This window comes from Phalacrocorax aristotelis, chromosome 7, assembly GCF_949628215.1.
Source record: "Phalacrocorax aristotelis chromosome 7, bGulAri2.1, whole genome shotgun sequence".
NCBI classification, from domain to species: domain Eukaryota; kingdom Metazoa; phylum Chordata; class Aves; order Suliformes; family Phalacrocoracidae; genus Phalacrocorax; species Phalacrocorax aristotelis.
Window position 1 is genome coordinate 21300808 of NC_134282.1, and position 14289 is coordinate 21315096.

The window sequence follows — 14289 nt, forward strand, 5'->3', positions numbered from 1 at the left end:
AATTGAACCCCAGCATCTATCTCTGGTAATCAGTTTAAATTGGGAGACCGTAATATACATAGATGTTTAGTACCCTTGCTGAACTTGGCATTATTAATACCTGTTTTATTTTAAGGAACTGGAGCTTGATTCCTCTTAATGGCAAACCTGGCCTTTCAGTTGCCTGACTTGGCAGCCATTGCATCATTCATGAATGTCAATAATTGTCTATTTACTCATAAATAACTAAAGGAAATGAGCCAATTTTACTGTGAAGCCTCCAAGAATAATTTGTGACATACTAGAAGATGTCAATTCTTAATCCATTTCTTTGGTATTCAAAAACAGATACTTTATAGGTGCAGTTGCATACTTGTATTTATCTACCAAATTTGTTATTTGAAAGACTATAATCAGATTTGACAACATCTGTTTCCAATAAAAACATATCAGCTAGTAATCAGCTGTATTCAGGTCCTCTGAATTTCACATTTGCCAATTCCCAAATAATTTTTTTCTCACCCGGGATCAGTCTAGATCACCCATCCACCTTGGAGTACCGGCACCACATTAACATTTTTCTAGTACTATAGAATTCCCTGTATTGTTACTGTCAGTTAACAGTGGCAGGCAGGATATTTGCTTTGAGAGCTACACCAGAATTTTGGTGCCTGAGACTCCTACCATCTCAGAAACATCCTAGTCCCGGTAGATGTAACTGAATATATTCTTCATTTTTTTAGTGAACTGGAAGACACCTTATTATATTCAAGAATACCCTTTTTCCCCTGGGTGAAAAGAAATATTTATTAAAAAGTTCCACATTTCTAACATTAAAAAGTTAACCAGTCTTGTTAGCAGGTGAAAGTACTCTACCTACAATTGGTTTCCAATATTCTCAAAAATCTGTCTAATGCTGTCTTTACTGCTGCCAGTCATTAATCTTTCCTAATTTAATCGGTTTCCATGATTAATTTTGAGCCACTGTTATTAATTACATTTTATGAAGTGCAATTCATTTCTCATTTTTGTCTGTAAGTAGCTTTTCTGATTTTGACCACTTCCACTTCAGCACTAAATATGGGCAGCGTTTTAGCCGAAAATGTTGCCAGTTTTTGTTGTGAAACTAGTACTACTCATTTGTCGTTCTTGAAGATCTCCCACTCCTATCACTCCTATTTTTCTGTTTATTTTCCCTCCCCACCACCACCCCAGTCAGCTTCGTGAATTAACAACACTAAGAAGTAAGGATTTTTTAAAAAAATCTGACTGATTTTAGTACTTTTAAATGTATTACCCTAATTCTGCAAGGGGTTTCAGGAGTTCCAGTGCTTATCATTACAATGGCTTAATTATAAGACGTCTTGCAAAACTGCATGTTTGTCACTAGTGCTTGTGGCTTTTCCAGCATTGGCCACTGCTTTGAGATCTAGTGAATTACTAATTAATTTCTCATGTTTTTCTATTGAGCAATTTCCCCTGCAGCATCAAGGGAGCTTAGTTAATTTCATTTTGAGTTGTTAGAACTGTAGTTCCTCACTTATCTAATAAAATGGGTGTGGCTGCTCACGTAATGTCCCTTTAATTGACTATTATGTCTGCTCTTTACTTCCTTCCTGTAAATACAGGACTTCAGATTTATAGGAACTAAATCCCTACAAACTTAGGCCAAGTTTATTTCTGTCTTATCAAGTATCTTCCCACACCAATGGTGATGCCTCAAATTTGGTTGTAACCATTTTAACATCCAAGGAGGTGCCTGGCAAAGATATGAACCAGGCAAGTCACTTACATTATTTAATTGGCCAAAGACGGAGTCTACAGTGTCTGGAGTTTCTCCAGATACACCTGATTTATCAAAATTTGACAGCACAGTGTACCACAGGACATCTCAGAGGTGTCTTGCTGTTACAAGTGATGCAGTTATGCCAAGCAACACTGAAACAGTTTGTGGCAAAACCCATAGTTTGTTTCTGGAAGTAAGTCTCATTTCATTAGCTCTCTGTTATACAGTTGATCTTTATTATGAAAAAAGAGGCTATCAGAAGTGAGTCTGAGGAGGGCTTTTTCCATTCCTGTGGTCATTTCAGTTCCTCCTCCGAAAGGTTTTTTTTTATGTTCCTTCCCAACACCCTTCAAATATAATCTGTTTTCACAAACCTCATCCAAAAAAACAAAAAAGATATATCAGGTAGTGGAAAAGTACATTATTTTAGCACTGCACAGGATAATAAAAGGTTTGACAGGCTTAGACTTCCATGTCTTTTAAACTTTCATCACCAAATTATGTTTGACACGCTTTTTGCCCACATATGAAATTAAGAAGTTCAATAAAAGAACAAAGACCATATTTGTTTCTCAAATTCAGAGTATTATTTCAGAAGAGAAACTCCTTTGAATTGACTCATTTAGAAGTATGTTTCCTATCGTATAATAGTGGGAGGAAAAATCTATGGTAACTGCAAAAATATTTTAGGGAGGGGCATCAAATCAACTTGTAAAGACACACAAGCTAACTTCTCATATTCCTCTTCTTGCAAGTACAAACTAATGAAGATTACAATGTTTTTCTTCCCATTACATTTTATTCTGACAGATTAGGGATGCCTCAAGAAGTAGTATGTATTAGAAAGCAGTAGATAGCAAAGAAATGGTGAGCTAGTGCAGAATGAACCCAGTACATGTGCCGGGCACAGATCTTCCTTCTTTGGGTCCAGAAGACATATAGCCATATCTGTTGTAGACCCAGCTTTGTTCTGGGCTGGGCTGGCTCACATTCGGCCAGTTCAAGCATTTATGTTCCTAGTGGTGCAGCCATGTGCTTTGGCCACAGGGCGTTGGTTTGCAACAGAAATCTTAGTTGCTAAAGTGATTAACGGTTCCAGTGACTGCTGAGATTCATCGTTTAATTATGTATTATTCCATGCTAGTTTGTCGAGTCATGTTCTAAAAGGCATGAAATGTGGTAGCTGTGAAAACATAACATCAGGTGGCTGTTATTTGTCTCAGCAAGTAATGTCAAGTCATTGGGAGGGGAGGACAGCTTGGTCTAGGAGGTGAAGTGAATAAACAACATGTAAACTAAATACGACATACTAAAGTAGACTCTCAGACTGACTTAGTGCTGGTTTTTGTTATTCTCTAACGCTTGTATGAAAGCAGAGCCTAAAAGCTAAAACCTGCTGCCTTACTGTGCGTACACAGAGTGTGTTATACCCACTACCATGAAGAATATGGTTTATTGTTTCCTAGTTTCAGACAGATTCTGATGTTTGCAAGGATTAATTATTCCTTTAGATATCTAAAGAGGGGTAAAAACAGTCATAGAACAGTAAGAAATGAAGTTTTTTAATATTCAAAGCTTTGTGTTCTCTAACTCAAGTGAAGTAGCAAGACATCTTAAAGCTTTATTTGGGATTAGGAATTCTGTAATTTTATAAAGAGCTGCGACAGTATCGGCTTAGGTTTGTGACCTTTAGACAGGATGAAGTATAACATTTCAGAATAGTCTGGATAAATCAGATAAAACTGGACTAAAAGCAAAGATTAGCTGCACTGTAGAGTTACCGTTACATAAGTAAAGTTCAGTGTATAATTGCTGTTTCACATAAATGCAAATTTATTGAGCTTTATACACAAATACGGATTTCTAGAAAAATACACGGAATTTGATAGATTTCTTTCAAGGTTTCCTACTTAAGTTTTCTGTACACATTATTTAAGTGACCACCCTGATATTCCAGCACTGAATACACGAAATCCTGTTACCCAGATCAGTGACCCAAAATGCCTTAGCCTCAGCATCCACCCAAATATTGCCTTCCATTAGGAAAGGCAGGAACACAGAGCTTTTACCCAAATAACCTTAAGTGTCTGACACTGCTGTAATCCTGAGAATAACACAGGGAAATAGAGAGAAGCTCCAAACCTATTACATTCTTGAACAACTTCCTGACATCCAGCAACACCAAACATTCTCTCTTAAAGCTCCTGGGACACTCTACAGCAAGAATGAAAAATAAACCTAGCCTAAAAGTCTGCATTGGTCTCTGTTCTCAAGGCAAATGAAGGAAAGAGATTGCTAGCTATACCAATCCCCCAGTCATCACTGCAATACACTTCAACGTGGCCAGCAACAGCTGACTCTGGACCCAAGCAGTGTTACTATTATTTCCACACTGGTTACAATGTATTGAAAATTTGTGTTTGTAAAACAATATCATTGATCCCTAAATAGTCTTTAATATGGTCAAATACAGAAGAGAATATATTCAGTTCTAGAGCTGTATATGAAGGTTCTTATAATATAGAAGAGTTAGTTTTTCCTCACACCCTCCCTAGGATACAAGTTAATTAAAATGCAGCCATTGACTTAGCTGTAACACGAGAAGATGATTAGTTGACTGGCCACTGCAAATTTGTGGATGATTCTCTGTATTCCCTAGCCTCATTGCCTGCACAGGGACTCTTAATATACAGCTCTGGTTTTGGATATCCAGTGTACTAGTCCAAGTAAATAATTTGATTGTCCCTTCACCCTCTTCTGCTATGCCCTGTATGTGGAGGCTTTTCAAAAAACTGAGGAAGAAACCAAAATTAAATATGTCTTTTAGACAGAGGACATATTCATTCATATAATACAGATATTTCTTTTGTCATCTTTTCAAGCACTAATTATTTTCTTGGGGGGAATAAATCTAAGGCACTTACCTTAAATTTGATTGTACTGATTTGAATTTCCTGATGTGTTAATACAGTTAGGTGTGATCTGGGGAGTGGATGTTGTTCTGGCACAAACCAGGAAACTGACGTTAATAAATATCCCACTGATCCCAACATATGGTTTTTCTGGGCATGAGAGTATAGGCGGGAAAACTGCTGACAACGTGCAACTTAAAAGAGCAACTGGTCTCTTAATATGTTCTAAAAATCATGCAAGTTTTGAGATGTCTGTGGTTTTAAAAATTAGCTGAAGGTAAATCATCCCATGACGAGACTGGATTTTGAGGGTGCTGTTGCTTTGCAGAAGGTTCTGGGAGCCTGACTGCACTGCATACATGGGCAAGAAAAGGCAGTTAGTTGCCTTTTAAAATACTGACTGGTCTGATAGTGTCCTGTGACTTTGCATTTGGGCGTATCTGCTAAAAGAAGGAATTCATCAAAATTGTGAAGAACCTGATCCTAAAAAGAAAAACAATACCTAGCCTCACAAAACTAAATTCCATCCAATGTAGCACAGGTAAAATACTTCACCAGGTGAGTCGGGATGAAGTAGTGAAAGGGCAGCTGGAGTGACTAAGGGAATAGAGAATTAAGATGAAAGACTTCGGAGGCCAGATGAGCTCTGCTTTATCACCTTCTTAAGCTTCAGCTTCCGATGTTCCTTCAAATTATAGGAACAAATGAGTGGGTTTGAAGGCTTAGTGCAACTGTAGGCCTATAATACTGCTTTAATCTATTTCTTTTTGAAAAGGAGGGAGAGTAAGGTAGAGAAAAGAAACTGTGCAAGGTGTTTGACAACAAAGAGTGCAGGGAACTCAGAGCTCTTTGAGGGTCAATTAGCCAGAAAATGCGCTAAAGACTACATGCTCCACTGGATTATTGGCCAAAGAATTACCCCAAAGCAATCAAAGTGGCCCTGTTGCCTGAATACACAGAGGCAATTACAGATTTTTGAGGACATGCTACAGAAGCTTTAATTAAAGGTATTATTTCTACATCACTGAACATTGGAAATTCTTACTTGCAGCCACGAGAAGTAGCTTTTGTCTTTTGCTTGCGTGTCGTATGTCAGCATAAGACATGGCTGGCTTTGGTATCTCTTCTTTAGGAATGCATATTGTGTTTCACCCCACCCCTTCTCATAACTACCAGTTACAATGTTGACATATTAAGAGGTAGATTTCCATTGCTAGACCTTCTGGCTTCCTCTGGCACTGTATAGGTCTCTATCAGCAAGGACAACACAATCTCTGACTAGATTTCAAGGTGAATTTTATGAAGTACTATTTGTGTGCAGAGCAGAAAGGATTAACTTTATCAAGAGTGATAAATCTGTTATCCTTAAAAGGTATGATACAGTAAACTACATTTTTAAAATTAATTTTGGCGCTCAATATACTTGATGGTCCAACGAACCAGACCTACAAGAGCAGCCTTTCAATATAATTGCACTATCAGCAAACACAGTCCCTTCCTGGCACACCCACTGATAATGGTGCCTCCAGGTGTGCTTTGGTGACTGCTTCTTGACTAGTTAAAGCTTTCTTCAAGAAGACCATGCTTTTCACAACCATAGCATTCTTGATGATATTACACACAGGTAGGACAATCTCTGTTGTCAACTTTGAACTCCCGCTCAAAATCTGCAGGTCACAGCTACTAACTTTTCCAGGAAGGCACCCTTTGGACTCCTTTTGGCATCAAGACTTTACTGAAGCTTAAGAGCACTGGGCTTCAGCTTATGGTGTTATATATTCAAACAAGACGGGTGCATTTTTTGCTGATTCCCCATATGTACAAGGAGCATAGACATGTCTTTCATACAGCCTTGATTCACACTCTAAATTTTTGTGCTTTATTTCGAGTTGACGTGATAGTCCAGTCCGTAACACAACCTTTGCTACAAATCCAAAACACCATTGCTATCTATTTAATAATATAAGAAACACACAAATCAGGGGGAAAAAAATCCTTGCTTTTGTTTCCTGGTTCTTTTAATGAAATCATTAGTTTAGCTGTCCTGCTCTGTAGGTTGCTCAGGCCCTCCTGCAACTCATGGCTTGTCTTCAGCACAGTGAGTTTCCTCCAGCTCAGGTCTCCTTTTCTCGTTGTGGTTAGTCCCTCAGTAAAAGCACTCCTCCCGGCTGCAAAATGCTCCTTTCGGTTTTCCCCCCTTTCTGCTCAGGTTTTTAATGTTTTGTCTGAGTTTTTTTTTCCTTTATGTGCTTCCCTTCCAATGTCTGAATTTTTTGATCTGAAATTTACAATTGCTCCAAATTCTGATGCCCTGGCAGAGATACATGGACCAACAGCACCCAGTATCAGGCATGAGGCAACTTCCTTCCCATACCACATGTGTGGTCAAAGGGAGAGTCACTAAGATGAGGAAGACCTTAGATCGCCCCCCATCTGTGGGATGCAGTCTGGAGGCCCCTTTGGCAGGCAGGAATATACTTCAATGCATTCTGTAGTGCAGCTGATTATCATAATAATAGTTTCATTATTAACCAGAGTTCATAAACTCTCTGTAAATCTATTCCTCAGCTCATGTTTCTTTGGTGCAAGAGCCAAGTGTTAGCTGGACAGATGGGGACTCTGAAGCTTTTGACAGCTTCTTTCATTTTTATTTGCTTATTGTCTGATCTCTCCAGTCACAGAATTACACCCTGAAAGTGCCATGTCTGCAAAGCACCAGGCACGCTGGCGGTTGCGCTGTGAAGTAACAAACATTTCAGGGTTAGCTTAACTGTAATGGAGGGGTGATGTGAAGGTCCTGCTTTCTGCACTTTGGGGAGTTAAATGTTCCCACTTAATATTAATTATATACGTACCTCTTCACTGCAAGGCAGCGCAAAGTAAAATAAATAACATCATGGTCCAGCATCAGTTGCTGCATATGACCTGGAGAATGTGGCTGAATGCCTAATCTGTGGCCTAGCACAGCGTATTCAGAGCCACACTGAATGTATGGTTTCGTGGTAAGGGCTTCAGCCAAAACAACAGCATGTCCCACTCTCCTCCCCTCTCCAGGTGGAAAGCCACCACCTCCCTTTTCGCAGAGGTGATTCACTGATTCAGTTCACTTGTGTTATGAAGCTGTGCTGGAAGCTCACGCTAAGAAGGGATAAATTTTAGCAGTGTTAAGATTCTAGCTAACATAACTCTTTGCTTTATGCCATAATCAGTAAGCCATTTCATAGTTTCCGATATAGTGTCATGAATTGCCATCAGTTTTCAAAATTTATCACAAATGCGTATTATTTAGTTAAATGCAAAGGAACTTCTACTGAAGTTAGCCTTGTAGTGAGGGTCAGTAGTGGTAGATGTGAGGGTCGGGTAAGGCTTCAAGTTCCTCTGCGCCTGTCAACCTCTGCCTAACTTCTGACTGGGAGACCAACAACTGGTGATGCCTGGATAGCAGAGCATTTCTTGTGCCTGAAAACACAAAACTGTTCACACAATGGGAAGTGGCATGGATCCTGGAAACTGCCTTTGGTAGATTGAATGAGTGCAGTGTTATTTTAGACCCCGTGCAGATGTCTACAAGAAGTTTAAAAACAGTTAAGTCCCATGATATAATTGGGGCTAGATGTGCAAGAAGATAAAGTAACTTTCCCAAGGTTACACACAAGGCAGCTCAGAAGAGGCAAGTCAGACTCACAGCTTTCTAACTAACCATATTGTCAAAGCTCTTTTTTCCCTATATTTTATAGTGGGGTACCATGCCAACATTATTAACTCCTGCTTGGTTCTTGCTCTTGTGCCAGTTTAAGTTCACAGTCAAGTTTCTAAAAGAATGTCACTGTGTGCTGCTCACATCCTTGGTACAATACCATCTTTATTCACAGATAGGAAAGTCTTTACCACTAACTACAAGGGTACTTTATTTTTAGGGTATGTTTTCACCCACAATCTGCAGAGTGATCTATATGTGTGGCATTTGTTTCTTTTCTAAATTTGTTTCGTCAAGTTCTATTTTAACTCTTGTTTTGAAGAGTGCAGCTTGGCAGTGGCAAGTGCCTGTTTGGCTAGAGTCATGTGCCAGTAACATAATTTCACTTTTGTATGTCCCCCATAAGTAGTTGGTTTGCGCTCGTAGCTAAGACTGGAACTGGAGGATTTAAAAGATACTGGTTCTGAATATTTTTAAAAACAGCCTTTAGGTAATGTTACTGTGGTCATTTACTGCCGCCATCAGATTTCACAAGGCAGCCAGAATTGAAATACACATTTAAGTTAATTTGCACTTGCAACAAGTTGGTCAAGAAAAAGAACTAATTGCTGTTCTTATTCTTGTAGCCACAAGTTATGGCTACAGACCTCACAGGAGACACTTCTTAAACTATTTCCACTGGGGAGCTGGCAAAGAATGTATCTCTGGGCTTGACCACTAGTGATCAGTGTGTCATGAAAATGTTCCTGAGATTTGAGGTTAATTTGGCCCTTTATTGCCTTTTTTAAATAGCTACTTGTAAACACAGTAAAATGTCCTGGGCTGATCTTGAACCTTGAATAGCATTTGGAGCAACCAAAGAGTAAGTTGCCATTAGGAGATTCTTGCGCTCCTTTCAGGATGCGGAGGATGCTGAAGGGCTGAGTGCCACGTCGGGAGCATGCAGGGAGCAGGACTGGAAGCAGCTCCTCAGCTGTTGTCTTCATATGAGCACAGAAGCAAGTAGAGCAGGGATTTTTCTCATCTGCACCGATGCAACCTCACACATACCCAACAACCAGCTCTTCTTGTAGAAGGTGCTTTGTTGGAGGTCAGCCTATTGAGATAAAGATGCAGAGCAAGGAATGAGGGCAGGGAAGCTGACTGGTCCCCGACATTGTCCCTGATGACGTGTTTAACTTCTGAGCAGAAATCTAGTAAAGAGCCCTTCCCTTTCTGCAAGGGCAGTAGCTTTAAAAACCTGGCGGAGGCAGCTTTCAACAGGAGGATCTGTAGGGTTCAGTGGCCTTGTTTCATCCTCTCCCCTTTCCTCCTTTGAGTCCACAGCATTGTCTGCAGCACTACCCACTGGAGGTCCTCCGCACTGTGCCTTGCTTCCACACACTTGTTATGAAAGAGGTGGCTTCAGAAGGAGCAGCTTGCTGGTTTGGTTTGGTTTTGTCTTTTAAAGGGCTATCAGGTCAAAATGCCACTCACCTCAGGACAGAGACAAAAAAATGCAAGTGTAGCTGCTATAGACAAGCTTGAATATATTGCTGGTGTAGCCACCACCCACAGGTAGGTTCCCGGGTAGGAAAGGAGGAAAAGCTTTCCATGAAAAAGACTGCACAGCTCCTCCAAGTTCTTCATGGGCAATTCGACTACTGTTTGTTTTTTTTTTTTCTAACCTGCCAAATAACATCTAAAACTTGGGGCTTCATTTGAGGTAAGAGGAAGATGATCTTCAACTTCCTTTGAGTTGTTCATTGTTCCACAGTTTTACAGTGTATATGAAAATGCTTAAAATCTCTTCTCCAGATGAGGAATGTAGGTTGTTTCTAATTATGTGACATGTAATCAAGCGTGACATGCCTACTTACCCCTTAGATGACAGCGAGCTTTATTTCCTTAAACAGAATAAGGTGGGAAGCATTCAGGTGTTAAATCACCTAAAGCCTGCAAAAGTTCTTCATTTCAGTAGCCCTCTGACTCGACCTATCTGTGCTAATTTCTATTACGGGAATAACTTAGTCAAAACAACTGGAGTGTGAAAAATGCCCATGCTTAGGGCTTCACATTTTATTTTTAACTCAGAGTGTTTCCTCATTCTCTATCAATCATGACAACTGTTAATGCAAAAAAGCGAGAGCCCCTTCTTAGCATCTCAGCACAGAGAAGGGTTTAATACTGAGAGCTTTGTTCTCCATGTTAAATGCCTATTGACTTCTTTGGCCTGGAGAAATATTGATTTTTCTCTCACTTTCTTTACAGGCTCTGCTTTCTTTCCTGGTCGCTGTGCTGAGATCTTTGCCAAAGGTCAAAGTGTTGGGAAACTTGGAGTCCTACACCCCGATGTTATCACCAAGTTTGAGCTCACCATGCCATGCTCTGCCCTAGAGATCAATATTGAACCCTTCATGTGAAGACAGGCCTGTTATCCTCCTGCAGCCATCCACTGTCACATGCAGCACCCTCTGCTCTTCTGTCTTTCTCTGTGATGGGCATCTGGTTACACTTTTATATTCCAATAAACTAGAAAAACAGAGTCTGGCTCCCTGGATAAATATGTTCTTTACAGTGCAATTTGGCTAGCTTCTGCAGGGTAAGAATGTGGCATCTCGGACTAGACTATGCCGTCGATATTTTGGGCGGGGGGGGAGGGGTAGAGAAAGAAGTTGGGTAAAAGCCCAGTGTTTTACAAGAGAAATGTAATGGCAGAGCACATGATTAGTTTTCAAAATCAGAAATGTTCCACAGACACAGCTTCATACTGTAACTGATTATGGCTGCGTAACAGGAATCTCATTCTTTTCTTATTGCATGAAATAAGATAATTGATTAGAGCAAATGTTGAGTGAATGTGAGCAGAACTAAGGAGTTGAGCTTTTATTCTGTACGGTTGTCATGTGCTCATCAATGGCTGGGGGAGGAAAATAAACTCGTTTCATGAAAACCAGAGCTATTTTGTAAGCAAGCTATGTGTAATATCTGCTTCCCTACTCCAGACATAACTGTTGAACCTCTATCATTCTAAATTCAGAAAAGGGAGGGGGCGGAATTAAATTTTTTCATGGTTGATGTAAGCCTAGTGGGTTTTGAAGCTCCAAACCAAATTGGGGAAATGCATTTAAGAGCATATGCCAGTGGTCTTTTGCATGAAGAGCTGAAAAATAGCAAAGCCTGTGTCTGACTGAGGCTGGCAGATTGTCTGCAGAAGTTAGCGTGGTCCTGCTGCACTCGCACAGCCCCACCAGTGGCTTTCTGAATCAGCTGCACAGCAGCGACCATGCAGCTTTCAGACAGGTCTAATTTTCTTGCAGTTTTGCCCCTGACTATTTCTGAAAACCTCTCACAAGTCAGGCTTTTCCTCTAGGTGGCTTTCCATCAGCAGTTCTGCTACAGCCTGGCGCATTGTGCCTCTGCTATCTGGTAAACTGAGACGCTCCATCCAGCACGGTGATGCCCAATACATCCCTCCTGCTGTAATGTCACTGAGTGGGTGGCCAGCTCCGTACACTGAAGCAGACTCTTCACTGGCTTGCTAGTGAAGCTGGCTATCCCTCAGTTGCAATATTATAACCATTGCTAATGTTGCAGGCTAACAATAGCGAGTATTTTGCATTAGGCCGATACACTGTGGCTTATTTCTGTTGTGAGAGCCAGACCTCCCCTGATCCCAGGAGGGGACTTTCCAAGGGTGGACATCTGGGTGATGCTGGAGAAGGGTGTTACAATTACTGGCTCAGCAAAAAGAGAGATGCAAAGGTGAGGGTAAGGTAAGCTCATAGTTTTATGAGCTGCATGCCTGCACAGTACCATGTCGCTGAACCCACGATGGCTTTTCAATGGTAGCCCTGTTGGTAATCTTAACAGGTGGGAGGGCAACAGGCAAGGCTTTTTGGTGCAAGTGTTAATCCAGTATGAAAAATGCACTACAGTTACCCATCTGGAAACCCTACGGTTCCCCTCAGATGGAAGTGTAGATTTTAATTATCTCTGCATGACAGATGTGAAATGAGAATATAGCTATTGCCATACGTTGCACGACTGACTCCAGTGCCCACGGAGAGTGAGAAAACTGCAGCTCACATTTTAAAGTCTCCCAAGGGATTAGCCAGCTTGTTGTTTTCAGGATATATCTCCCCGTGATGCTTACACAACTGTAACCAAGCAAGCTCACAGTGTGGGAAGCAATCTGTAACGCAGATGGTAAGTATTAAAACCCCCTGTTTATTAGTGTGTCATGCATGGGGATTAGGACGCCAATAAGACAGATTTGCATTTCAGCAGAGGACGGGCATGTTTGCATGCACTAACTATATTTCTCTACACAAGATTTTTTCTACTCTTTGGGTGTCCCAATTCTCTTGTGAATTTACTGTCGTTTGAGTGTAAAGACCAGATTAGGCTGGGACTAAGGGCTTGAGCTGCAGTGGTATGTGTTGTGAGGCTTTTAGGGATCAGTTCTTCTTTTTCATACCATTTGCCTGTGTGTCGGCAGCTAAGTGCTCCACAAGCAGGGCATTAGCTCTGTCCCGGGCAAGTGGCATTACTTGCTAGAAGTAGAGGAAGAGAATGGAGAGAAAGGGCAAAAAGCCTCTTCAGCGCCACCAACCCCTCCCACAGCTAAGACATGGTGCCAGCAGCCTCGCAGAGGCTGCTGTAGCTCTGACATTCAAGCTTTGCTGTAGTGCTGTGCTCAAGATTAGCTGTGAATCCTGATGAGCAGAACTCTTCATACAAATTTAGCATATTTATTGCAGTGCGTTGTCTTTTGTAGCCCCAAACCAGTTATCTGATATTTACAGCTTGCTCATAGCTGTGTTCACTAATCAAGGTCTATAGCACACAGCTTTGCGCTAGAGAGCGCCACCGTGAGCATTACAATTTTGCTTTTACCCTTTGGTGTAGCTATGGTCTCCGGCAAAGGAAACTGTCTGCTGATGGTGATCACGTTCAAGCAATTTTTTAACATCTTTTGAACTTTGAGTATTCCTTTAAGGAAGAATCAGAGGTTGGCTTTTTCACTAGTGATCCCCAATTACTGATTACTGTTGGCCTGTTCCTGCTGGCTGTGGGTACTGGGTCATCGCTCGGGATCTGAACGCCAACACAAAAGGCTGAGGAACTGGTGGTGGCGAGGTCAAAGCCCATTTTAATGTGCTGTCTGGGCGACTGCTGGGTTCATTTCAGCTGGACAGGAATACTGACTCTTGGGTTTGTCTTTGCTGTGCGTTGGTCCTGCAAAGGTGCTTTTCCAAACAGCACAACCCCTGAGGCAGCGTGGCTCCAGCTCCCAGCCACAGGTCTCCATGCTTGCAGGTCACTGTTGCTATTGCCTGTCAGTGTTAACGTAAAGGAAGTGCTTGGGACTGTTTCCATCTCCGGGCTGGTAGCGTACTTGCTTGCACTTTAAATCATTCTCAGTTTGGCAGGTGAATATGAAATAAGCTGAGCAAAAACAATGGGTGCTGCCAGGATGCTGCCACAGAAATCACGCCTCAGGCGCACACGACACCTCTGACCACCCAGCGACCTTGAAACCAAGCCCGGCATGGGGGAGGACGGGGAGGTGGAGGACAGCAGGCAGGCCATGGCCACGGGCTGAGGTGGGAGGGAGGGTGAGCGGGGTGGCAGGGGGACAGCAGGCAGGCCATGGCCGTGGGCTGAGCAGTGAGCGTGGTCCCACACGGACAGCCAGGCAAGTGGTGCGCTCCAAAAAGAGCAGGAACTCAATGGCAGAAAAGGAGGGTCATGCTTCACGCATGTTTTAGCAAATGTGGAAGATCCCACCCACTGCTAGAGCCACACTTCCACTCTGTTCAGAGATGTACCCGTATTTCCTGACTTCTACTTGCAGCAGGCAGTATAAAGGTTAAAACTGAAACCAAGGCTATTTCCTTTTTTTTCCATCCCCTAAATCAAATCACCTGTAT

The 14289-nt window shown here is 41.7% G+C and overlaps 1 protein-coding gene across 1 annotated transcript in view; it reads left to right on the plus strand.

Moving 5' to 3' along the window:
- FARSB (phenylalanyl-tRNA synthetase subunit beta) overlaps positions 1–10898 on the plus strand; it is a 39383-nt gene extending 28485 nt beyond the window's left edge. The window contains exon 17 of the mRNA XM_075099232.1: positions 10625–10898. Coding sequence (XP_074955333.1) covers positions 10625–10776 — 152 coding nt within the window. The 3' untranslated portion in view covers positions 10777–10898. The remainder of the gene's footprint in view (positions 1–10624) is intronic.
- The last annotated feature ends 3391 nt before the right edge of the window (positions 10899–14289 follow it).